At 34.5% G+C, this 27,572-nt stretch overlaps 2 protein-coding genes across 2 annotated transcripts in view; both read right to left on the reverse strand.

Annotated features, from left to right (window-relative positions):
- LOC128982751 (DNA replication ATP-dependent helicase/nuclease DNA2) overlaps positions 1–18,093 on the reverse strand; it is a 217,434-nt gene extending 199,341 nt beyond the window's left edge. Inside the window, exons 1-2 of the mRNA XM_054401709.1 lie at positions 17,404–18,093; positions 2,433–3,586 (exon numbers count right to left, since the gene is read on the reverse strand). Of these exons, the coding sequence (XP_054257684.1) occupies positions 2,433–3,586; positions 17,404–17,445 (1,196 nt within the window). The 5' untranslated portion in view covers positions 17,446–18,093. The remainder of the gene's footprint in view (positions 1–2,432; positions 3,587–17,403) is intronic.
- Positions 18,094–21,603: 3,510 nt separating this feature from the next.
- On the reverse strand, positions 21,604–22,350 carry LOC128996020 (uncharacterized protein K02A2.6-like). Its single transcript, XM_054421139.1, has one exon. The coding sequence runs from the start codon at positions 22,348–22,350 to the stop codon at positions 21,604–21,606; it is 747 nt and encodes a 248-aa protein (XP_054277114.1).
- Positions 22,351–27,572: the final 5,222 nt, after the last annotated feature.

The raw sequence follows: 27,572 nt of genomic DNA on the forward strand, positions 1-27,572 counted from the left end.
CATTAGGACAGGATGACGTCTGTCGGGCCAGCTAGTATATCTATAAAAGAGGAAGTATGTATGTATGTATGTATCTATAAAAGAGGAAGTATGTATGTGTATACCTTATGGACTCCGAAACCGCTGGACAGATTAATGCAACTGTGAGGCATTATTAAAGAAAGGTTTATGTGAAGTTTAGTGCAGATCCGTTAAAAGGGCTCCACCCCAGAGGGTTTTAAGGGGTCTAATTTCAGACTTTTGAAACTACAATGTTTACAAATAAATATAATTTAAAAGCAGATGTTTACTTTTGCTAAATGTTTGTAGGTTTGAATAATCACAACATTCTGTATTAGTCATGATTTGAAATAGTGGCACACTGTTTCCATAAAATGCAGCACAGGAAACTATTTTACTTTTGGATAAGTCCAAATATATTAAGCCCCAATAGCAGAACCTGTGTGCACTCAGTAACTTTAAATGCTCCGCTATCAAATAAACATGAAAACTTTTATCAAAGTATTATAAAAAATAAAAGGGATGGCTATGACAGTTCTTTGCCTTTGCCACCTGGATTTTACTCTAAGCTCTCGTTTATAAAACCAGCGTTTGTTTTGACACGTTTTTTTTTGTGAAACCAGATTTCCTTAACTGTGGTTTAAATCATCGGTTAGTTTTAACCCAAGATTAACTAAAAAATTAAACTAAAAATCATAATATTTAATCTATTTCTTATTCAATCTTTTTGAGCTTGATGTCGTTTGATAGGGAATTAAAAATGCCAAATAAATGCTTAATTTTATCATAAAATCAGCCAATTTTTTTCTAATTTAGGTTTAAAAAATTAAAATGGCTGCCATTTTGAAATTTTATGATGAATCAAGATGATTTTTTTTTAACTTGGGTCTCTATTCCTTTAGCATACATACTAAGTTTCATAATGATTGGTTGAAAAACTTTAAAGATATAAAACTGTTAATGTGAAAAATAAAATGGCGAATATCTGGTTAACGAAGCGATTTTGGAAAAATGTTATTCATGATTTTCTCTTAATTTTTTTTTAATCGGTCCCGGGTCCAGGTCTTACCATGAGTACTGTAGCTTATTCCCTACCATATATGGGAAATTCGCTAAAATGACACCAAACTTGATCGAAGCAACAATCATCAGTGGTAAGTACAAAGGAAAAAAATAGTCTTAATCCCAAGAATACCGATGACTTCATCCAAATTAGAAATTACCCTTGAATTCAAGCGACTATAATTTTCTTTGCATCATGCATTCAACATTAATAAGGCACAAGGACATCCCTGACCATCGTGTGTTTAAATTTGGAAAATGCATGCTTTTCACGCGGACAGCTGTATGCTGCGTGCTCACGTGATGGTACACCTAAAACTTATATATTTATCCACTTAATGAAAAAACAAAAAGCATTATTTATCCACTGACGTTAAAGTAAGAGTAAAGAGGCTATTCTATTTTTGTTCTTGGTATATTTTATATTACTAGTTGCTCTGACCGTGCTTCGCTACGGGGTGCGAATACATAAAAGAATAATTTGTTTGTTTAAATCTACTATAAGAAACAGTTACAACACACTTACCCAGAAACATATTATATAGACAAAGCTCAATCGTACTAATTGATTATTTAAATACAGATTTATTAATGTATTACCATTACTTTATATAGTGCATTGCATTAAAAAATATGGAAGAATATAATTCATTGACCACATGGCACAAAGAAACAAAATTAAATAGCAGAACGAAGCATAACAGCTGGGTTAGTAAATTGTCTTCATAAGAAAATCATTGGGATTTTGATGGCCTGTGGGGCAAAGCCCGAGGACTTTAATTACAGGAATTGGTGAAAGGGGGCGTCTACAAAAAAAAAAAAAAAAACTTAATTTTGACACATCGTTTATAAAAATCTGTCCATTATTAATATAGGAGTAGTGTTTCGTAGAAATCACCTTCACGTATAAGGATTTATTGTAAACAACAGATTGCTTGTTAAGCGCAGCAACGCGCGCTCCGAGTAACTGCTAGTAGTTTATATGTTGTCAAATTAAGATATTGTGTTTTTGCATGGAAAAGAAATGTGGGTTGACCATACAAAAATAGTATGTATTCAGGTTGAAATACATCCTCAAAAGGAAAAGACTTTCTTCCAAAAGGAAGAAAGTAGCGTATCATACTATCATATGATACTAAGATTTTCTCAACGATTGTACAAAGTAAATCATCTCAAGGATATAAGAGGTCAATTGCCTTTACGGAAGCTATACTGTAATAGAGGGAACATACTTTAACCTTTTGAGAGAATTATGCAAGACATCCAGCAAAAAAATTGGCAAGATTCGGTCATTAAAGATGAAGCTTTGACGTTAGATAACTTAAGCCTTATAAAAAGTTAAAAAAAAATTATCTAAAAGTGATACTTACTCTTTGAAAGTAGATTCAAAGAATGTAGAATCATAAAACAAGTTTTCAATATCGTCTTCAATAAGACTATTATTGTCTGTCACCTGAGCGTGCTTATATTCTTCAAAATTGACATTATTAAAAGGTATGGTGCTAAATAATGCTTGAGAATCAAATAAGGGATGGAGACTTTTTTCCCCAAGTAATTGTTCAACACTTCTGGCACCATCAAACGAGTTTTCAATTTTATTTACATTATTGCTGATTTCTTTGGCATTTGTTGCAATTTCATTTTCATTATTGATTACGTCTTTTAAATTTGTTGCAGTTGTTTTCTTACTAATAAAAACGTCTTTGACATTGGTTGCAGTTTTGTTTTTCAAACTTCTAGATGGTTCAGACGTATTACAATCCGTCCCCAAATTATAGTTTGTAGTATTTTTACTGTTAACAACTATAAACTCATTTGATGTATTTTCAATCTTGCTGTGAATGCTGTTATGAGTTATGTTTGATTCATTAATTTTTTCTGTCTTTTTCTTATCTTTTTTCACATCATTGATACATTTAGGAGGTTTACGTGAAGAATCTTCATTAGTGTAAAGTTTAGAAAACAATTTTGAAGGGTTTTCACCTACAACATCACTCTTTTGTACACTGATAACATTTTCTTTTAAAATATTTTCGTCGGGATTATTTTGTTGATGGCATGTAAGATCATTATCAAAATTGCTCTGGTTTAAAGATGGTTTCTTATTTGATTGTATTTTGACATCAAAACTGCATTTTCGCTTGACAGGTTTTATATTGTGTTTTTGTTGCTTATTTTTTATTGGTGGTGTAGGGCATATAACCTCAGGGCTATCTACAACAACTTTTGATTTACAATCACTTGATTTAGAAGAAAATTCGTTGGAAGAATCACACTCCAATAAACGGTGTTTTACTTTTGACGAAGAATCTTCATTTGTGTTGCATTGACTGCAAATATTGGAGCTGGGAGAAGATTTGTGAAGACATTGGGGACAGAGATTTTCACCCGAGGATCTGCCATGGGCCTTACCGTCAGATATTTCTTTTCCAAAAACAAACTCTGTTTCTTCTTCTTTTTTTAAAGTGGGGGATTTCGATGAAACAAAAAAAGTTGATATTTTTTGTTGCTTGACACCACCGTTCTGGAAAGCATAAGTTTGATTAATTTAACAGCAGAGGTTTTATTCTAAAAACATCTCAAACATTAAAAAGTATAAACACAATATGTAGGCAAATCAGATATGTCTCATCATCACTAGTCATAGAGTTTCAACAATCTTATACATTAAAACATGGGAAGGTTTTTTTTATTCAACAATTCTGAGACTTATTGGATTTTCATGATTCTCGTGTTGAACGAAAGATTATTTTGAAAGGAAAGGAATGTCGAAGACATAATTTTAATGTTGGGGGGTTAAGTTTACTAGGTGGTGTTCATAGACTCGTCCACAAAATTGAGTGTAGTTATCAGGACATTTTATTGACATTGACCCTCACCATCAAGTTTCAAAATTATTTTTACCTAAAGTATCAAACACTGTAGAGATCAATTTGTGTATGGATACAAATTTAGGGTGATAAAAATAGCTGCAAATTATTTCCCAGTGAAGAGAAGCAATTTTTTTAACACAGAGATGTGATTATCTGAGCCCTGCATTTACATTTTAAGCTTAAAACCTCTGGGATGGTGGTATTTACTTTTTCTCAAACAGGGCAGTACAGTTTCAGCTAGTGATTACATTTAACCCAAACAGTTCCGGCTTATACCATTTTGGTTACTTATAACTGCCTGACAGTTAAACTTTATGTGATGATAAGTATACAAATGAAAACACAAAAGATAATGTAACATTCACTTATATCCCAAGACCTCCAGAAAAATAACAATTAGAGTAATATATTTTTCCTACAGTCACCTGACAAAGTGGCCTCCTTGCACTGATTATAGCACAGAAAGTTGCTAATTGCTGCATCTACTTACTTTTGCTGCACACTTTTTTTTTAGCCGCACACCATTATTCTAACAAAAAAACACAAAACAGCGTGCTTTTATTAGGCACGTAATATGTGTACGCTTGAAAATAAGTTGGCAACACCTAAAGATATTACTACTACGATCAGCTGGTGCAGCATTTCCCATTTTGTTCAATAATTGTATTTAACCTAACCTAAAAACGTAACAGTGTTGTACAGTGTTTGCAAGACTAATTATTTATATGCTTTATAGTATCTGTAGGAAAAATATAATGTGTAGCAAACTCGGGGGGTAGTGTGTGAGTGCAAACTCGAGAAACTTTCCACACTCGCCTACGGCTTGTGCTTGAACATTTTCCTCGTATGCAGCAAAATGCCACTTTGCCCTCTAGTTACACATATAACTAATAGCTAAACAATTGAACATAAATACAATATGAATTTTTTTGAATGGACAATTAATCTCAACGAATGTGAAGATTTCAAACTGAAACAAATGGTCATAGCAGAGATACAAAAAGGTGATCTTCGACTAATACAGGTATCTTTCTCTAGACCGAGTTTTTGTTAATATCTTCTGGAAATACTGGGTCGAAAGCAGCCCATCCATCGTTTGGACACGGCTTACAGCAACATACCTCAACCCAGCACTGGATTATCATAGTCCAATATCAACAACTGCTTGTTTCAGGGCCATGCCTTGGGATTGTGAGAGAATAGGTAAGTGTCAATGGAAATTGTTTTCAGGTACACTTAATGCCACGTTTTACAAATTGAGTTGCAATGAACATGAACATGGGACAATCGATAGGCTGCATGTCCAAATGTTATAAGACTAAAATATCGTGGACAGTGCCAACAGCACCATTGACTAATCCTGCATTGGTCCATAAGTTGTGGCTTAGCATGACGTTACATCCTTTGGCTACTGAGGATGTTTTCAAGTGATTGACTCTCATCGGAACCAATGAATACAATCTGAACACACTGTTGCGGCTATTGAAGGTTTGTTTATGGCACGAATGAATGCCGAAGGACTTTGCCACGTCTTCTTTTCTTGCCATGATACGAACAACGTTGCTAAGTTATGATTTTTTGATATTTTTTATATGAATTGTTAAGAAAAGAGTCTATAATCTTCCTCTGTTATCGTTCTATGAGCAATACAGTGGAACCTTGATGAAGGCCCTCGATAACAAGTTATCCTTGATAACAAGTGCAATTTTCAAATCCCCTTGAAATTATTTTACCCCTAACCACATGTTATTGCAAACCTCAATAAGAAGTCAACCTTGATAACAAGTATTATTTAATAATCCCCAAGAGAGTCTTGTTATCGATGTTCTACTGTATTAGTAAGAGCATTACGAAATGACTTTGCTCTTCGCCAGATTGACGCGTGATAGTTTTTAGTTGGAAGATTGTTGAATGTGTTCGTTTACAATATGTCCTTCTGTATGTAGCACTGATTTGAAAGATCAGATGGCATGAATAAATACCGATCTTGCACCGATAAATCCATATAATCACACAGATATGCAATAAAGACCACCATCTTGGTTGTCAGGTTTCGCTTGACGTAAGGGTTTGTCGATCATTCATTGCCAGTAGCTTATGACCACACATAGATCATTTCAAAGTAAACTACAACACAGAGTTTTTCGAACAAAATCTGAAGATTTAGTTTATTATCCCCCTGTAGCTCATTTAAATTTGGTATATTCAATCTTAGGGTTGAGTTAATGGTTTGGCCATTAACATTAGAAGCAGCATAACCAGTTGGGGCTAATACGAGAACACTCCCGTCACCATGGGTTGATTCTATTGTTTTTGCAATGGTCCCAAAGCTGGTAAAAATCCAGTTTCCGTCCTACCGCCCTTGAAAGTGCCTATGTCAATACCTTTTTGTAGCTGCAGTTAACAAAAACAGCTGCTACAGGTTATTTTTATTGTGACCATTTCATTTTACGTGTAAACAAAAGTAATTGTATTGGTTAGTTTGGACTTAAGTTTTGAAGGATACCGTATGCCTAGTTGTATTTAGTTTTGTTTATTAGGTACATATTATTGTTGAATGTTTTCAAAGTTAATTTTTAAGATTAAGAATGAAAAGCAGAAGACCTTTGAAGCGAAAATATACTGAATCTGCAAGGGAGAGAAGCTACGATCGATCGTCAGGAAAACAATTTGACCACTTCATCTACAACTGAGCCAGTTCCAAATAGCTCATGCATCCCACCAAATGTCTCAGAACCTCGGCCTAGTTGCGCAACGAAGATTATAAGTAGAGAAATATAGATTAGAGTTTTGTCTGTACATTGCTCAGTCAGAATTATAAATTTTTAGGTTATTTTTACATTTTATACATTATAGAAGCAGAAACAAGTCTTATCCCTATTTCTGTCTCCCTGTCTGTCTGTCTTTCTGTCTGTCTGTAACACTCAAGATGGCATTTTACGCTATATTCTCCATGAAAACGAAAGGACCTATCAAGATCCAAGTCATTTTATTGTATTCACTGGATTAGTGAGAGTGTCTTTAGCCATTAAAATATGGCCTCACTAATTTGTAAATAAAATTACGGACGTTCAAAAATGCAGTTTTGTGAAATTTTTGTCAAAATTTTGTTCAATGTTTATCACATAATCATCTAAAGCGTAGCAAATTCATTAATTAAATTCTGTATTTTTGTGTATGTCTGTTGGTAACGAATTAATGTCCTTATTTCTCAGTGTTTCACGGAATGGACAAGAGCACCTTTGATAATGAAAATGTCAACCGGAATAAAGTGTTAAATGGTGAGGTTGAGGTGAGGTAGTACTTTAAATACGTTTAACCATTGTGGAAAGTAACTTTCAATTATAGGCCTACCTTAGGGCTATGCCTCATGGATCTATAATGCATTTTTTAGTTTAATCATTGGATTTAACATATGGACCTTTAATCATTGGATTTAACATATGGACCAACACGATCCGGGTGACATTTATCCGGACAAAGCACTTATTTTGGCTTGAACTGTCAGATACTACTGTTTTTGTGAAGGTTTATATACAGAGTTAGGCAAAAGTCTGGAACCGCCCAGTCAACTTTTTAACGCGTTGCAGTAGGAAAACCAAACTCTGCACATATTTACAACATAAGAAATTGCACTTTTTCATCAAAGTTACAACTCTGCCCCAGCCCCCAAAATGGGGTATTTTGGGCAGCCCCAAATTTTCAAATGTAAACACCTATCATGTGACCCCTAATTTTAAATGGTTTATGAAGAGAAATTAAATGGTGCAAACCAGAGGTCAATATCGCTAATCAAAATGGCAGCCATTTTAATTATTTAAGATGAGCAAGCAAGATTAAGTTTGGACACCACCAGTTAACTTAAAAAATTTAATATTGTAATACTGACCTAAAGGTGAATTCTCTTTTTTTATTAAGGTATGCTGAGTTTAGTTTTCCTGATATAACCTGTTCACAAGTTAATAGGGGATATTTCAAAATGACTGCCATTTTGATTAGGGGTGCGATATTGACCTCTAGTTTGCGCCATTTAATTTGTCTTGAGAAACTCTTTAAAATAAGGGGTCACATGATAGGTGTTTACATGAAAATTTGGAGCTGCCCCCCAAAATACCACAATTTCTCTTGATAAACCCTTTAAAATGAGGGGGTCACATGATAGGTGTTTACTTTTGAAAATTTGAGGCTGTCCCCAAAATACCCCATTTTGGGGGCAGGGGCAAAGTTGTATTTTTGATGAAAAAGTGTGATTTCTTATGTTGTAAATATGTGCCGAGTTTGGTTTTTCTACTGAGACGCATTAAAAAGTTAACTGGGGGCTTCCAGACTTTTGCCTAACCCTATATAATAGTTTAGCCAGCATATCTGCAAATATGCACACCAACTGCTGTTTTTAATATAAGAAGGTTTCAGGGTCATTCCATGCCAAATCAACATAACATAACATAACATAATTTGACCATTATGTTAGGACCTTGACCTCTCAGATTTGCTTGATTTTTTGTATGCAGGTTCTACTAACCAAGACTAGTAAAAATATAAATTTTTAGATTTTTCTGACTTATGGTTTTTGAGTTACAAAGCTTTAAAAATCCCAAAATCAACGTTTTCGAGCTGCGTTTTGAAATTGTTAATATTGTATAACTCAAAAACTATTCCACTTAGAGAGTTCAAATTTGTGGCATTCTTTTTAATTTGAAATGCCCTTTATTTTGATATGTCACATGCCTAGTTTTAACAAATGTCAAAAATTATGAAAAAAATTCGAAAAACATTTTTTGAAAATTCCAAAAAACGTCCCCTTAAATTTTTTTCATAAAAAAGTAGCCTATGTGATTTGTACCTTAACTGACTACATGTACTGAAAATTTCAGAATGGGACACAAATGGGTTCTTATTAAAAAAAAAAATATTTTGTCATAATACGCACCCTCTACACATGACAATGGGGCCATTTCATGTTACAGCGAGGTATGGTAAATATGCTTGGTTGTGTTAATATCCTAAACAGATAAGATTTTGTAAATAGTTTTTTTTACAACCATATTATTTTTTTAAATTACTTAATTTGTAGGCCTACCTCAAATTTTATCCATCAGCATTTTGTAATAATTGATGATGATTGATTGATCTTGTTACAAAAGAGATTCTAACCTTCTGGTGTTCGGTGTTGTAATGCATCTGTTGTTATTGTAAACCCAGTTTTAATAAGTATAGTACCTAGTAAAGTCATAATGTAGTAAAGTTGGTATGTTTTATTAGTTTATTTCTTAATCCATTGAACCAGAAGAAGTAAAGGTAGCCTAAATCTTCAATTCAATCTCTTTATATATTTCTCCATAGCGAGAGAGGATAGCTTCATCTCATCGGTACTTAAGGCATATGTACTTCTCGTTGCTGTTGATGGATCCACTTTTTGAAGTAGGGCTTCTCCAGGCATCTCCAATATCCCTTGATTGTGGATAGAAGAAACTACGGACGGGCTGGTCCTTTATGTTCTAAAAAGTTTATTCTACATATATTGTTGATTTTTTCTTCTATACAAGTAAGCCACCAGACTCTATATTCTTCAAAGCAGTCAGTGTTAGTTGGTACGAATTAGGGACACATTCAAGGACTTCATCATTGCTCAAATAATATGGCTTGAGAAGGATTTGATTTTCTGAAAATGGCACAAACAAGTGAAACTCCTGTGTTCCTATTATTGCTTTAGACTTGTTGAATCGAGGGAGCAAAAATTTTTGAGTCTCTTCATAATCCTTTGATGTGCAAAACTCAAGGTCAATACTGCTTATATTTTCAAAGCGAAGTCATATTGTTGCCTTGGTTTTGGTGTCAAGATTTGTTGTTCGTACGGTCTATGTAGGCTGGCTCTAGCTGCTAATCGCAGGTCCACCAAGACCATCCCAGGCACACTTGCCATGATATGTGGCAAAGTACTGCCACTCACCATCGATTCTAAAATATTAGTTGTGCAAACATAAATGCAAACAATTTTTCTGTTTTTATATTGTGCAGCACTACCATCCAAAATTTCAAATCGAAAGATAATGTTTGTTTCAAGATTCCAACAATTTTTCTTTTTTGAAGACATAAAATTCAGCAGTGTTTTGTTCCAAACAATCTGATATAATGACATACCGGTAACTGACTAAAGATTTTTTACTTTTCCGTCCCATTTGTAATAAATAATAAATGGGTGAATTGTCGCTTGGTTGGTGTCTGTACTACAAAAGAATAGTTTTCAGCAAAATCACAGTTAACATGGCCTTCAGTTATGGTCTCCTTAATTTCATTGAATTACAGTATTATTTTTGCTGAATTGCTAAAAATGAATGGGTTTTAAGTTTTAGGAAAGTTTTCAAAAAATCATCAATAAAATCATCTGTATTTTTTACTACAGTTTCCATCAAGCATCTATCAACAGTAATCCACTTTCTAAACAATAGTAATTTATTATTATTATTATTATTATTGTCAAGGGATGTGCCTGAATATTTCTCTGATTCGTACCAACTAACACTGACTGCTTTGAAGAATATAGTGTCATAAACTGGGTGTGATAAAAGTGAGAATGAACTGGCATACGATAACTCTTAGTGGCTTGCTTGTTTAGAAGAAAAAATCAACAATATATAAATAGAAATAAACCTTTTACACCCTAAGGGACCAGCCCGTAGTTTCTTCTATCCACAGCCAAGGGATGTATTGGGGATGTCTGGAGAAGCCCTACTTCAAAAAGTGGATCCATCAACTGTTCAGTTCTTTTATCTAATAATTTTCTTTAGCCTTTACTTAGAACAGCTGATGATTTAAAAAAATGATTCCTACTGTACAAATAAACAAGATTCCTTTCTGTTCTTCTTGTAAACATGACTTTTATTTTTTCTCTCTTAATTTCCCATTAATTTACTCAAACACCCCACATCAACAGCAACGAGAAGTACATATGCCTTAACCCTCCAAAGGTCCATAGTTTAGGCCTTAATGTCCACCTATTTTTGGCCCCTTTGCAAGGTTTTATTAAAACGGATCTGAGAAGCTTAAAACAATGTTAATTCTAATGTTCTATATACCATTTTGTTTGGAAAATCATGGGCTTCAATATTATATATAAAACATAAGGAACATTTTTTCAAAAAAAAATTTTTAGGTAAAAAAAAATATAATTTCGAAAATAAAAAAAAAAAATAAGTTCGCGCTCAATGAAATTGTATAAATTATAGGCCTATAAATATTTGAAAATAGCCACTTTGTTCTAAATTTAATGAGGATTACAAATATATAATCATATAGCGAGGTAAGTTATCAAATAAATAAGTTATGAGCGAAAAACGGATTTCAGTACATAGCGTTTAGCTAAGAATGCATAGCCTAACCATAGCTAGGAATCTGGCTGATAATTTACATCAATATCACTACCTACTTCTTCTGGATCATCAACCAGCACTTCAAAACCACTTAAATCTTCTTATAATGCACCACGTATATCACTACTTTTGATTTTTAACACTAAAACAATGATAAACATAATAAAACACATCAGTCATCGGTCCGAGGTTAAGTAACCTGTTTACTAATATGCACGTCAGCTGTCTGCTAACAATTACGATCGGCTCAGAGAACAAACAGCGCTTAGAGACAGACCTTTAGAAAGCTTAGAATCTAATGAAAAGAACGATACCTAACTCGATCCAGTTCAATCCGATTCAGTCAGTCATAGAGCCTTCGCCGTAAACGATGTTTGTGCGTCTTAAACTAGACGCGTGACCCTACACAAAGTGTGTTGTGCGTCTATTTTTTGACGCGTGACCCTCGGAGGGTTAAGTACCGATGAGATGAAGCTAGCCTCTCTCGCTATGGAGAAATATATAAGGAGATTGAATTGAAGATTTAGGCTACCTTTACTTCTACTGGTTCAATGGATTAAGAAATAAACTAATAAAACGTACCAACTTTACTATATTATGACTTTACTAGATACTATACTTATTAAAACTGGGTTTACAATAACAACAGATGCATTACAACACCGAACACCAGAAGGTTAGAATCTCTTTTGTAACAAGATCAATCAATCATCATCAATTATTACAAAATGCTGATGGATAAAATTTGAGGTAGGCCTACAAATTAAGTAACTTTAAAAAATAATATGGTTGTAAAAAAAACTATTTACAAAATCTTATCTGTTTAGGATATTAACACAACCAAGCATATTTACCATACCTCGCTGTAACATGAAATGGCCCCATTGTCATGTGTAGAGTATTATGACAAAATATTTTTTTTAAATAAGAACCCACTTGTGTCCCATTCTGAAATTTTCAGTATATGTAGTCAGTTAAGGTACAAATCACATACCTTTTTATGAAAAAAATTTAAGGGGACGTATTTTGGAAATTTCAAAAAACTTTTTTGAATTTTTTTTTAAATTGTTGACATTTGTTAAACTTAGGCATGTGACATATCAAAATAAAGGGCCTTTCAAATTAATACCCCCGCCGCAGCAAACCTGCAGACTAAGCGAATTTCCATTTCCCTGAATGGATTTACACTAAAATGTCTCCTTAAAATTATCACATTTATTCCCTATTTAAATAGAATCAGTTTAAAACATACTTAGGTTTGCTGCAACAGGGAGGGTAAAAGTGTTTTTTATGTAAAATGTTAATAGTTAGTAAGAAATAAAAACATTTTCCAAATTTGGGCAAAATATGTTTATAAACAAGCAAACTACAACAGTTTACTTATTCTCCATAAGAATAACATGGGAATTTTAAATTTAAAATTTTTTGGAATTTTCTCCGTAACCATTAGGCGCATTATAACGCTTCAATATACTAAATTATTTGTTTTTTTAAGCTCTACAAAATAGTTTCGAAAGAATTTGCAAAATTTTATGTTTTTTGGGTCAAAAATGGGAAAAACCCATTTTTACCCCATAACAGCCCCCATAAACCCCCGTTCCCATGGTCCGATCATGCTGGTTCGCGAACTCGTTCGAATAAACGTAGGTTTACACGTTTGTACCAAATTTCATCAAAATCGGATCATTTTTGCTCGAGTTATCGCGCTAACGGACACATATATATATATAATAAGCTATTACCGTAGTACTCACGGTAAGACCTGGACCCGGGACCGATTTTTTTTTTCGTTTTGAGGTCCCTAGAGGTAAAAAACACCATCCGTTCAAATTCATATATATATATATATATGAATTTGAACGGATGGTGTTTTTTACCTCTAGGGACCTCAAAACGAAAAAAAAAATCGGTCCCGGGTCCAGGTCTTACCGTGAGTACTACGGTAATAGCTTATTCCCTATATGGGAAATTCGCTAAAAAGAAGGCCACAAATTTAAACTCTCTAAGTGGAATAGTTTTTGAGTTATACAATATTAACCATTTCAAAACGCAGCTCGAAAACGTAGATTTTCGGATTTTTAAAGCTTTGTAACTCAAAAACCAAAAGACAGAAAAATCTAAAAACTTTTATTTTTACTAGTCTTGGTTAGTAAACCTGCATACAAAAAATCAAGCAAATCTAAGAAGTCAAGGTCCAGACCATTGGTTGATTTGGCATGGAATGACCCTTCAACTGACTACTATAAGATCCCCGTGCGTAGAACGGGCACACAGCTAGTTAGTAAACAAATAACAATGGAAGCTATGTTTGAATGGTATAGCGACAAAGTGTCAGTCGGAATATTGAGAAGAAAGAGAGAGATAGATGTAAGCAGTAAGGTAGCGAGCGACTGAGCTTATCACCTGTTAGGGCAAAGGTCGCAAACTGGACTGCTGAGCCTACCACCCCTACCTCACCCCTACATCCCCTGCCACTGGAGGGCCCTAAGCAGGTGCATTTGGGGCATTAGGACAGATGATGTTTGGACGTCGTACAGCGCACAAGGTAGGTACCGTCGTGGTAGAATATACTATAGCCACTATAGCGACTATAGCCATAAGCGTGACGCAATAAGTTGTGCTTATAGTAAGTAAGTTTTAGGCCTAAGGTGGATAGTGTCCGTAAGTATAAGCTCAGGGTTGTTAGGCATACTAAGCAGCCCTATTTTGGTATAGTTAGTTCTACCCAAGCCCCAAAGCCTTATAACTTGGACAGAACATTCAACGGGACGGCTTAGAAGGTAGGTACCGTGAGGGAATACCTCGCGGTGGAGTTAGGCTGATTGGAGGGGCTATATCCTGCCACAGCGAATTGTATTCAACTGGATTTGGACTACGGAACGAAGTAAGTAGCCTACCATCTCATGACTGAAATAAGTCGAGACACACAAGTTAGGGTAACGGATAACATAACATAAAAATCAGCCGGTAGGGTCACGGTAAACATTAGCTACCGCGAAAATTCGATGATAAAGACTATAGGGTCAAAGTCCAAATTCGATATCTCAAGGTGGGCAATGATTAGTCCATTGTAGGTACGTACTTGGTTGCCGCGGACTGAGCTTAAACCTCGAGATATATAAGGAAATCGAGAATTAAATTAACTTTAGACCTCTGGGTATTTAGACATTCTGAACTGTCTGGAGAAATAGTAGAAATCTAAATTAATCGTTAAGGGTAAATATCCCTCACAAAATCTAAAGGAGAACACCGCCATAGTGCTATTGCGAAACCTGGACGTTACTGAAGGAATGAGCAAGGGAACTCGATTAATCCATCTGAAGGAACTATGCAACCATATGAAGGCCCAAATAATCAAACTGGAGAGCATACTGGGAGATTTGTTCACATTCCACAAATCACATTAGATTCAAGCAAATCCCATATTGTAAATACAATGAAACGCCATCAGTTTCCCTTACGTTAAGCATCCGTAATGACCATACTTAAGAGCCAAGGACAAACACTGAAATTCATGTTATCGGTGTTATCCTGCTCACCGGGGTTTTCATGCACTATGCTTTACGTGGCATATTCTTGGGTTTAAAACCAAATGGCTTGAAAGTGTTCTTACCGCTAACAAACCCAACACACACCTGCCAAATAGTAGGTATGGAAAGAAGTTATAAGATAATTCAAAAATACTTCTCCAATCCCGTCATACCACAACCTGATGGGTATTGTAGTTGAAATGTAACCAAAATGTGTAATCCAAAATGTGTTCACTCACATTGAATACCGTAGGCCTACATAGGTAATAAATATTTTTGACTTAGCTAATTAGCTTACCTAAGTTATCTAATAAATGTTTAATTCAATCTGAGCATAGCTCGGTCTCCTGGTAAATTTTGAAACATATGCCTATTACTTAGGCTACCATGTTGGCAGTTGTGTGACACATACATCGTGCATCTGACTTTGTTTGAAATTTTTGTTCACTTGTATGCTAAATTAGATTGATCACTTTGATATGAAGTTAATTTATGTAGGTTAGTTAATTTACCTAATAAAATTAAAATTTGGAATCTTATATTTCAATCGGTAACTAGGATTGGATTGGACAAATTATCCAGATTAACTAGGGTGGAGTGGGGTAAGTGTGACAGCGGGGTAAGTGTGATAGCCGGCCATCTTGTTTTTGGGAATCGCTGAAAAAATTGGTTTTGTCATAGAAATAATGTTTGACATATGAGGTATCTAGTTAAGTTACATAGTTTTTTATCAATTTAGTAACTCCTGTATGTTGATTTTATTGGTTTTTAATAAGTCCGACATTTTAGGTCAAAATTGAAGTTTGTTCGGAAATTTTGTTTATTTTGTAGTTATTTTAAATTTTGACCAATTTATATCAAACTCAGATTTTTAAAGAGCCTAAAAGCTAAACTTTTAGAAAAAAAATATTTAAAACGGGTACAAATTTATCATTAAATTTAAAATCACATGTCACACTTGCCCAGGAATTTTTCAATGGCTGGGGCAAGTGTGACACCGACACCCGGGGCAAGTGTGATCTGATGTAATCTGATGTTAATCTGTGTGATCTGACGCAAGTTTTTACAAATTTCCGCAGATTTGTACGTCTTTATTTCATTTGTAAATATCTCAAAAAGTAAGGATGATAGGGACTTAAATCAAAATGTTCCTGAAAGAGCACTAACTGGGTATTTATCACAATTGCCCCATTTACCATTAAAAGAGATACAGGATTTTATAGAGGCCGCTATCACACTTGTCCCGACCCCATGGAGCAAGTGTGACAGCTGGCAGGCATTTTTTGTAGGTAAAAAAAAAAAGTGAAAGCATAAGTTTATCACATTGGTTTTTTTTTTACCAATAAAGATATTTCCAAAGTTTAAGTGTTAAAAATTTCAAGTTTCTAGCTTTAAAAATAACTGAGAAAAAAAGTTGTAAAGATGAACTTTATGATTTTTAGGTCACACTTACCCCACTTCACCCTATAGTTTTTATCCGTTTTTTTTTTTTTTTGTAGTTCAAAAACCCTTACAAAATGCGAAATATAGCCTATGTAGTCGCTGCCACTACATACACCAACTAGGCTACTGCAACTGAGAGATAGATAGAGAGATAGGTGCGTTCACAAAGAAAGCTGGTGACAAGTAACATATTTTCAGCGCTTGCTCCAAGCATTCATTTACTTACAGTATTTATTTTATTAATTGCTACAAGCGGTTGAGAATTTTGTTGTGTTTACACAGCAAAAGCTTGCATTTGAAGCTAGTTCTTTTGTTTTTTTAAGACAAGGTCTTCATCAACTGATAAAGAGTTATTTTTGTTTGCAAATGTCAAATTAAAAATTCGTAACTTAGAAGGAAAGTTGGTGTTCATGCAATTAACCGCGGAAGAGGTTAGGTTTGCGAAATACCACCATCTATTTCCTCAATCATTGGACTCAAAAGTGAGGGGTTTTCTTTGATATGAGAATGGAGTGGTAGACTTCCGTATCTGTTGGCACAAACAACCGAATGAAAATTTTGATTTATATATCGATTATTCGATATATTGTTTGGTTAGTTAGGTAAGGTTAACCTAACCTAGCAAACCAAACGATATATCGAATATGGTAATCGATATTTTCATTCGGTTGTTGGTGCCAACAGATACGGAAGTCTACCCGAATGGAGTTAACCACGTTTAGTTACATCGTCAAGAAACTCTATTAGCACGTAGATTGAGGCGTTTGTCCCAAATAGCCCCTCTTCCAACAGTTCATTGACATCCATAAGCCTACTGCACAGTTGTTTGTCACTGACTGGTTCGGTCAAAAAGAGCTAGAAAACAAGTACAAAACATTCTTGCTCGCTTGTCAGAATTTGTAACTTAGCAAGCGCTTGCTAGCCGGGGCAAGCTTTGCCAACAAGCGCTTGTAACCAGCTTTCTATGTGAACACACCCTAAGTTATTATAAACTTAGGCCTAGTCACACTGCCACTTGAAGGGTTGAGTTAGGCCTGGCCTATGAGTCCAGAAGGACTAAACTTAAAGGCCTACTAATGAATTCCTAACGACTTGTATTGTGTAGTGTAGGTCTTGTATGCTAACCTTTAGTGAAAGTGACAATTTCTTCAAACTTGATTTCTTCATTTCTTGGTCCGGCTTATGATGAAGGTCTATTTGGGTTAGGCCTAACTCATTTATAATTAAACAAGAACAAGTACCGGTACGTACTTTACATGTACAGAGAAAGACTGATAACTTAGTAACTTAGAAACTCAACCCACGTCTAAAATTAAATGAGCAAAATCCATTAAAAAAAAAACAAATGAATAGCCTAGGCCTGTCCTAGATGTATAGGTTAATCCAGCTAAGCTAAAACTGGATCTATACTAAGTTAGTCCTAAACTGTAAATGTTAATACTGTACTATACTTTCGAAACATAACCTCTTAAAAGTAAACTAATCTCTGTTTTACAAATCACAATAACTAGCCTATAATGTAATGATTATAGCTAAGTAGATAAATTTGCATAGTAAGTTAGGCTAGTAAACTTAATTTGTTATTTCCTTTCCACTCCACAGTCACTATGTCTTCGTCTTCGCACTGTCTTCGTCCGTTCCGTCTTATTGACAACGACGATAAAACAAAACGTAGTATTACTAGTATTCGTACTGTACTAATAAAGATAAAGTAATCATTGCTCATTAGTCGAGTGGCAACTGGCAAGTAGTAGTGTAGTCTGTAGTCAGTGTAGTTAGTAGTGTAAGTAAGTAAGACAAGTAAGTGTACAAAAATAAAAATGATTTTGATTTCCCTCCCGGCCGCTCAAAAATATCAGCTCGGAGCCTCGGAGGCACTTTTTTTTAAAGCAGCACAAGGTTTGGCACACTGGCAGCACGACATGATAGGATAGATGATAATCGGCTAGTTATCGTTACTTGGTCATATCCATCGATGTATATGACAGAGACAGGTTAAAACTCCTTAATAGGCCTAGATTTCCCATCCATAAGCTGGGTTTTCCTAGGCGCGGAGTCGGCGAGTGGAGAGAGGAACGCGGAGAGCGGAATTGAAATTAACATGGCATTCCGCTCCGCTTCTAGGAAAACAGTAACATTAAATTGCCTAGTGGAGTCCGCTCTCCGCGTTCCTCTCTCCGCTCGCTGATTCCGCGCCTAGGAAAACCCGGCTTTATGGAACAGAACAGCTGGAGCTGAAGCCAATTTTACGGGTCTGACTTAGGGGAGGCACGATTGAGGCATTAGTTCAAAATTCCTCCGTGAACAGCGCAGAGAGCATTTTGGCAATGACGGGTTTACTAATCGCAAAAATAGTTCTGTTCTAAAATAAAATTATAATGCCCCAAATTCAATTTTATCATTATAAAATTACTATCATAACCTAACCGAACTAACCAAACTTGCTAATAATGAAATAATATAAAAAAGTTTATTAATAGAAAAAATAATTGTGTTCATTAAATAAAACGAAATTGCTCAATTAAAACTTTATAATGACTTAATAATAAAATTAAACTGTCATAACCAAACCAAACCAACCAAACTTGCTGATAATGAAGAAATCTTAGTCAAAAAGTTAGTGCCACCAGCGGGATTCGAACCCGGGACTCTAAGCACATCAGTCCGGCACGCTCTCTAGACCACCGAGGCCGATGGCTGCAAAATGTATTGTTACGGTAATGGTGTTCCCTCAGCTAATGAGAAGCCTTCAGCTGACAGCTGTCATCGTAAGCCCATCTATACCTCCCCTGAGTAAATACCCCAATTATACGGGTAATGGCTGAAAAACTATCAGAGAAATGGAAAAACCCATACAGTTTGGTAATAAGTTGGAAAAGATCAAGAACAATTTGTGCTGTTTTAAGGGCAACCAGTATATGTGTTTGAGGCGAACAAGAAAGAAATGGCGGTCAGCAAGAGAATTGGAAGACGGAGCTGGGATTCCAAATTTTTTTGTTTAAAAATTAATTGTCAATTTCAAATTTTACAGTCCTCTACTCTTTTTTGTGACATTTCTATTTATATTAAATAAAAATAAATTACTGTTTATTCTGTCTGGTGTACTAACTCTGTAGAGTGTTTTGCTTTTGCTTTCAATTCGTAGCTATATAACCAGACAGTGAGACACAAATCATGAGAAATTAACCCTAAAATAATAGAAACAAGTTGTAAACAAAACACGACATCTACTTACATTACACAGGACAGAACTGATATGACAATAAAATTGGCTTCAACTGTTCCAAGGATGGGAAATCAGGAGTATGTTTTGTTTTATCAATTCTGTGCTCTCTGGTTTTAGACTAGCTAAAAGTACCCGTGCTTCGCTACAGGTAATACTAAATTTAAGTGCGGAGGTAAAGATGCCAAATTTTGGGGTAGCTTAAAGTTAAATGAAAGGGTGATTGGTTCAAAAAGCTTTTTAATTTGTGCAGTAAATGGTATTAAGATTACTTTAGAACGATAACAAAACGTTTTTATAAACATGTTTGCAGCTTTGTTGTCTGGTGTTGTATATGTACAAATCTCTGCTGCACGATACACGTGAGCATGACACGTACCATGAGACCAGTTGGCCATGAGAAAAACATTGATTTTCTAGATGTTAGCCGGCTATTTGAAGAATTTGGCCTTGTGCTTTATTTATTGTCATGGCAAAGGCCATCTTCAGTGGAAATTGAAGACGTTTAAATGTAAACGTTAAGTCTGTTTGGAATTATTGGATTTCTTGGTATGAAAAACTGTAGGCCTATCGACTTTTGCACTGAGGACCTGGGCTTCAATGACGTTTGGTTTAACAAAGTAACGATAAGTCGGGTACCATTGCAGAGTCGTTGGGGTAACAAATTTCTCAGTAGCATTACAGGTACCCCCACTTTCAATTCAATTTTGTGAGGAGGGACACCTGGAAACTCCAAGGTGTTGAGAAACTCCACTGGATATTGAACGGCTGCATCCTCTTCTAACACAGTGTAAATAGACAGATACTATGATATGTGTAGCCTGGAATTCCTGTAAGTATCTTATACTGTTGATAGTATTAACACAGTGGCATTTTGGGAGCAAGTATAGCTCTTTTACACAGCCATTCACTGGACAAATGATTCTCAGCAACTGATGGATGTACTTTCATTATCAGTACCTCCGATGAATCAACCATGTTGGCGAAGTTTGGAGGAAATTTGATTCTGTGTTGGCTATCAACAAGTATCTGCTGTCCATTTCCGATGTTCAATAAATCGGAAGAAAACAATTCAGCATCGTGTTCGTTGTGGAGAATCACTCTCATGTTCTGTGTCAAATGCTTTTTCTCAACCTAACTCCACAAAGCAGACTTTTAATGTAGGCACTTATTTCATCCGCGGGTGTTCCTCGAGAAAATACTGGAAGTGTTTTTCCTGAAATCTCCAGCCAATAAAACAACCACCCTCCCATTTAAGTCTTTTACTGTTTCTTACATCTTTAAGTGTTAAATCGAGAGCTTCTAGTGCACGTTTGTGTGACATGGTTGGTGTACTCGTCGAAGTATATTAATACAACTGGAACGCTAAGTACGAGTTCACGAAAGCACGCCGTTGTGGCAGCCTTCCCCCACCACCATGTGGAACCCAGTGGATTATAGCCAATTCATCGAATAGTGCGTGAAGATGTTAACTCGCTCCTAGCCTTCAATAACACAGAGTAAGTACAATTATGTTTATATAGTATTCGTAATCTGCATTAAATGGAGAATGTAATGGTATAAATAAATTTTAATTTTGATTTGAAATAGAATTTTCTTAGTTTAAAAGAGTCAACAATTTCTACATTGTGACATAAAAAAGTTAGTATGCGAGGAAGTATTTTATTTTTGGGCCAGAAGAAAGCTTTAAGCGACAAAGTTGTAGTTGAAGAGATGATTTTTAACATGTGATCGAGCAATTTACAATTAAGTGTGTAGTTTGTTTGTAGTAGGGGGCGATTAATAGCGCGACGAGGTTGATTTTATGTCGCACCAACATCCTTTTCCGTCCAGCAACTCTTTATGTTTTCGCTACACTCTATCATTGTAAAGCTAAATAAATTTTAACCTTTTTTAATAGTTGATATAAGTTAAAGAATACAACTACTGTTGTGACTTTATGAATTAGAGTCCATAATAAGCACGAATTTAAAGAAACTCTTTTATTGAAAGTAATATTTACAACTGCAAATTGAAAAGGTAAACATTGTTTTGTAATTAATGACAACAGCTGATAATATACAGTATAAAGAATACTACAATCACCCCCACTTATTTTGAACTCATTTTGTAACATAGTCTTTAAGGTAATCTGGAGCTTTATGAGTGCGGGTTGAACATCGTATACGTGGTCGTGGTGATGGCGGTTGTAAGTTCTCTTCAGCTGGTAATCTGACTAATTCTGGAACTTGCATAGGAACTTGCTGTTGCTGATGTATGGGTGCTTGCATTGGAACTTGTGGAATTATGGAAACTTGATTAGGTACTTCTTCACATTCGTTGAAATGAACCTTCTTTACTTGAGTTTTCCGGAGTTGGTCTAGATGATGTTTCAGTGTCCTTCCAGAATCTAACCTTACAATATAGTGAAGAGTCCCTAGTTTCTGTATAATCTCACCAAATCTCCATATATATTTATTATTTTGTGAATACTCCCTAATGAGAACTCTCTCCCCCACATTGAATGTTCGAACTCTTATTATCGAAGGAGGATTCTTTGCCGGATGGTAAGGTTGAAGAGCATCCAGCTTGATGCGGATCCTACGATGAAGATATCGTTCTGCAGGTGATTGTCCATTTGAGAGAGGAGTGGCACGATATTGTTGAAGAATCTCTTGAACCTTTGTATGTATTTGACGATGGTCATCTTCCAATGCTTTTAATCTTTGCTTCAAAGTCTGGATAGTTCTTTCAGCAAGACCATTTGTAGCTGCATGTCCAGTTGTAATCAGTTTCTTTAAAATTCCATTGGATGAACAGTATTTCTTGAATTCTGCGCTGGTGAAAATTGTGGCATTGTCTGATACCATCACTTGAGGGTAGCCATGAGAAAATGTTATCGAGAAGAATAATAGTATTAGAAGTTGTAGGAGCATTTCTCAATACTTTAACTTCTACCCACTTTGACTTGGCACACACACAAACAAGAAAGTAGTGGTTTTGAAAAGGCCCAGCGTAATCTATATGAATACGCTCCCAGTTTTCTTCTGGCTCTACCCATGGATGAAAGGGTGCTTTGGGATGATTGAATTTTATGTGGGCGCAAATTTCACACGATTGGACAAATTTCTCTATGTCCTTGTCAATCCCTTGCCAATAAACGTATCTTCGGGCTAATTGCTTCATCTTTGTAATACCAATGTGAGTAGCATGTAGTTGCTGTAAGACTTGAGGTTGAAGGCTGTTAGGAATGACAGCACGAGTTTCCTTGAAAAGTACTCCGTTGTCCAATGTGTATGGTAGGTCATTAGAAGAAGACAAAAGTTTCCTTTTAATTTCTCTAAGATTTTGGTCAGCTTCAGTTTCCCGGGCTAGAATAGTTGCATTTGTTCAGATGATATTTCAAAAATTGTTTCTGAATGTAGCAAGGTAACTTCATTGTTTAGGAAAATGTCTAAGGTTTCAGAATGTTGAGTGACTGGAGCTCTGGATAAACAATCAACATAAGCATTTGCTTCCCCTTTCTTGAAACGTATTGAATAGTTAAACCCTGATAGAAAAGATGCATAACGGAGTATACGGCTGGAAGTCATGGGTGGTAAGGATTTGCTTTCATGGAAAATTCTTGAAAGAGGGGCATTATCTGTAATTAAGGTGAAGTGAAGTCCATACAGATAATTGTAAAAATGACTGACTCCAAACACGATCGCAAGAGCTTCTCGATCGAGCTGACTGTAATTTCGCTCTGATGGAGTTAAGGATCTGGATGCCCTAGTAGCACAAATATATATTAAATACATATGAATAAATATATTTAAAATATATCTTATATATCTCAAGTGTGTATTAATGTCAATTTTATATAATACTAGCTGACCCGGCGAACTTCGTATCGCCTAAGTTATAGGTTTCCCCTAAGACAGACCGATGGAAAGAAAGTACCGTTACGTTTAATTTTCAAGATGATCTCGTTCGCATCGCTCAATCACGTCCTGGTTGAAGTTCGTTCGCTACGCTCACTCACCTTTTGGTTGCAAATTAGCTGTTGTCATAAATGTAAAAGAAATAATAGTGCTGCACCCTGTTGGTAATCCTTGTAACTTTAATGCTATTGAACATCATAGAACAGAACCAACTTGTTTAATTGAAACAGCTGTTAAGATTCATTAATTCCATTTCTCATAAGGTTAACATGGGAAACTCCAGAGCCACTGGGGCGGAGCCCTTTTAAGAATTTCGAAACGGGAAATAGTTTACGTCCGATTCGCATAACTACAGAATTTACACACCAAATTTCATAACGATCGGTGAAGTCGTTCCGGAGGAGTTTGCAGACAAACACTGTGACACGACAATTTTATATATTAGATTTAAAATATGTTAAATATATAAAAAATATGTTTTTGAATCTATTAAATATTAAAAAAATATGTTCCAATAATATATTTTAGTGAATAATATTTAAATAAAAAATGTATTTAATATATCTTCCAAACATCCCATGGGGCCTAAACATAAAAACACAAAATAATAAAGATTTAACATGAAAAACAGAATTATAAGTTGAGTAAATTGATTAAATGGTTCATAAAAACAAATTTTGAAAAAATTACTGAATAAAATTTTTTCAGTCCGAGTGGTTTTCGAACCTGGGTCCTTCGGCTTATGAGCCTCCTACCTTATCTCTGTGCTACTTGTGACTGTTGTTGGAATTAGTTTTCAAATGGTGAAAGAGTGGCCCTCAGTTGCAATGTTGCAATACTTGAAATATTTTTGATACTACAGTATAATATGATTCTGTTAATGAGTGAAAATTTAAAAACGTACGTTTTCAGAAAAAGCACTTTGCAAATTTTTTTCCCCTTTTTTCAAAACTTTTATTATTATTTTTATTTCATTAACATTTGAAGTTTCATAAAATGTCCATGGTAACGCAATATCTTTGGTAGTTTCTTTTTAAAAGAGCATCTTTAGTGGAAAAACACAAAATCCTGTCACGACCATAACGGACGTTTAAATGAATATTAAAAATGGTTAATATTATTTTTATAACTATGTTTTGCTATAAACTAATTTACTTTTATGACCATTATACAATAAAAAGGTCACTAAACTTTTAGTATATTTGGTCTTTCCAGAAAAAAATAAAAATACCCCCGCCGCAGCAAACCTGCAGACTTAGCGAATTTCCATTTGCCTGATTGGATTTAAACTAAAATGTCTCCTTAAAAATATCACATTTATTCCCTATTTAAACAGAATTAGTTTAATGAGTACTTAGGTTTGCTGCAACAGGAAGGGTAAACAAGTTTTTTTTATGTAAAATGTTAAAAGGTACTGTGGTTTAGTAAGAAGTTAATGTATTTTCCAAATTTGATTAAAATATTTTCATAAACAAGCAAACTACAACAGTTGACTTATGCTCCATAAGAATAACATGGGAATTTTAAAATTACAATTTTTTTGAATTTTCTCCGTAACAATTAGGCGCATAATAACGCTTCAATATACTAAATTATTTGTTTTTTTAAGCTCTACAAAATGGTTTAAAAAGAAATTGTGAAATTTTGTGTTTTTAGAGTCAAAAATGGGAAAAACCTATTTTTACCCCATAAAACCCCCCATAAACCCCCGTTCCCATAGTCCGATCATGCTGGTTCGCGAACTCATTCAAGTTTATCCCGCCTTACACCTTCAAACCAAATTTCATCAAAATCGGACAAAAATTACTCAAGTTATCGTGCGGATGGAAACATATATATATATATATATATATATATATATCTATATATAGATATATAAAAATTTGAACGAATGGTGTTTTTGGCCTCTGGGGACATCAAAATGAAAAAGTAAATCGGTCCCGGGCTTAGGTCTTACCATGAGACCTACGGTAATAGCTACTTCCCTATAGGGAAATTCGCTAAAACTCAAAAAATTTAAATAAAGCCAATAAAATCTTTTTAAGTTTGTATAACTACGAAAGAACTTACCTGAGACCCGAAAAATCGTTATGTTTGTATAGAGGTGTGCTTCTTTTGTGTATAAAACATTGAAATATGACGATATTTTAATTTTTGAAATTGTTATGATAGAAATCATAAACGTGATGGTCAGGGACAAGCGGTACGGTCGTGAATTGTCTGGGATAATTTAAATCTTTCTAGGCAATCCTTCAATTATACTGTTAGTTATAATAAAAATATGTGTTTCAATTGAACTAAACTGTTCAATTCACAATTATATTAAAGTTATTGTCACGACCAAACACACTATAATCCATAAGGCTGGATTGGTCGTGAAAAAACCCGCGATGGTCGTGAAATTACGTGTTATTTGGCTCTGTTCTGGCGGTAGCCCTGCACCTCATGTTCGAGGATGTTCGTGACGCCAAATCGAGGGACAGACTTATTTTGTCATGGTAGTCAGTTTGCAATGACAATAAAATTATAATATGCTCCTTTTTTGTAAGTTTAATAACCATTGATGACATAAAAATATGGCTTTATATATTTCGGCATGAATAATTAGTCTAAAAACAGCGTGAAAGTTGGAAAATGTACCCTAGGGACACGTCATGGTCGTGAATTTTGAGACTTTAAAAATACGAAAAAAATACCTAGAACCTATTTAAAACCAAATAAATGTGTGTAACGTGTTGCCCCCGTCCCAAAAAAATATTAAAACACATAATAATAAACTACAAATCAAGTATCTACGAAGTAAAAGGCCAGGGACATGAAAACGTACGTTTTTAAATTTTCACTCTAATCTGTTTTGGCATCAAGTAGTTGAGTTGAATAGTGCTGTAGTGAATAGTGGAGTAGTCTCCACGAATACAAATACAGTAAACTACAAAAATTAATTTAAATACTATGACAAATATTATGTAATTTATGGCATATGTAAATCAAATAATTATTTTTAGAACGTCATATACAACCGTAATTAGTTTCTTAAAAGGTCGCCAGTCACTAGCACCCTTTTCTAGCCAGTCACTCAAGATTTCTATGATCACATTCGTTGTCACATATTGCAATTAAAACAATAAAACCCATCAACACTTTTTTTCGTTTGACCCAAATGTAGCTGTCGAACATGTATACTACCTCTTACCTATATGCTATTTTTTTCTTTACGTGTATGATAGAGTGACACCATTCAGAGTACGTATTATTATTAGCTTAATTTTAACGCTTTCACAATAGCAATCATCATACAAAAAATGCATGTATAAATTGATAAACACTTTAAAAAACAAAAAGATGCCAATTATTTATTTGCTAATTATAAAAGATTATAGGCTATATATTCTACAAATATATTATTTTATTAATAAAAATATCTGACGTGTTTCAAAATATATTTAAAAATAATTTAAATATATAATATAGTTTCAAAAATATTTTATATATATATTTAAAATATTCTCAACACATAATTTTAAATATTTAATAGGAAAAATATACATATAAAATTTGTATATTATAGATTCTATACTTGTTTTATCAATATATATTATGAATCTATTTTATATATTCAAAACTTATATTTAATTTATATTTTGCATTGCTTTTTGGTAATATTTCAAATATATATTTGAATATGTCAAACTATTATTAAAGATATATTATATATATATTTTATTCGAGGTTCTATCAAATACAACTTTAAATATATAAAATATTTATAAAATACATATCTGTGCTACTAGGGTGCGTAAGCGATCGGTTTCTCTTTATCATCAATTATGTGACTCATTACAGCTGCAATTCCGGTAGGACTGGCATCACATGTTAGAACGATTGGACGATGGGGGTCATATGGTACGAGAACTCTTTTAGATGTTATTTCCTCCTTGAGACAATCAAATGCAGTTTGACAATCTATTGACCAATTAAATCTTCTATTTTTCTGTAGAAGCTGTCGAAGAGGTGTTGCTTTTGTAGATAGGTCTGGGATGAACCGAGCGTAGTAGGTAACCATTCCAAGAAATTCCCGGACCTCATCAATATTCCTTGGTTGAGGCATATTACAAACAGCTCTAATCTTTTCTGGACTTTTTGAAATTTGATTGTAGTTAATCACATGA

This window comes from Macrosteles quadrilineatus, unplaced genomic scaffold (assembly GCF_028750875.1).
Source record: "Macrosteles quadrilineatus isolate MER2022 unplaced genomic scaffold, UCM_ALF_1.0 Scaffold_1__1_contigs__length_201487025, whole genome shotgun sequence".
Lineage (NCBI taxonomy): Eukaryota > Metazoa > Arthropoda > Insecta > Hemiptera > Cicadellidae > Macrosteles > Macrosteles quadrilineatus.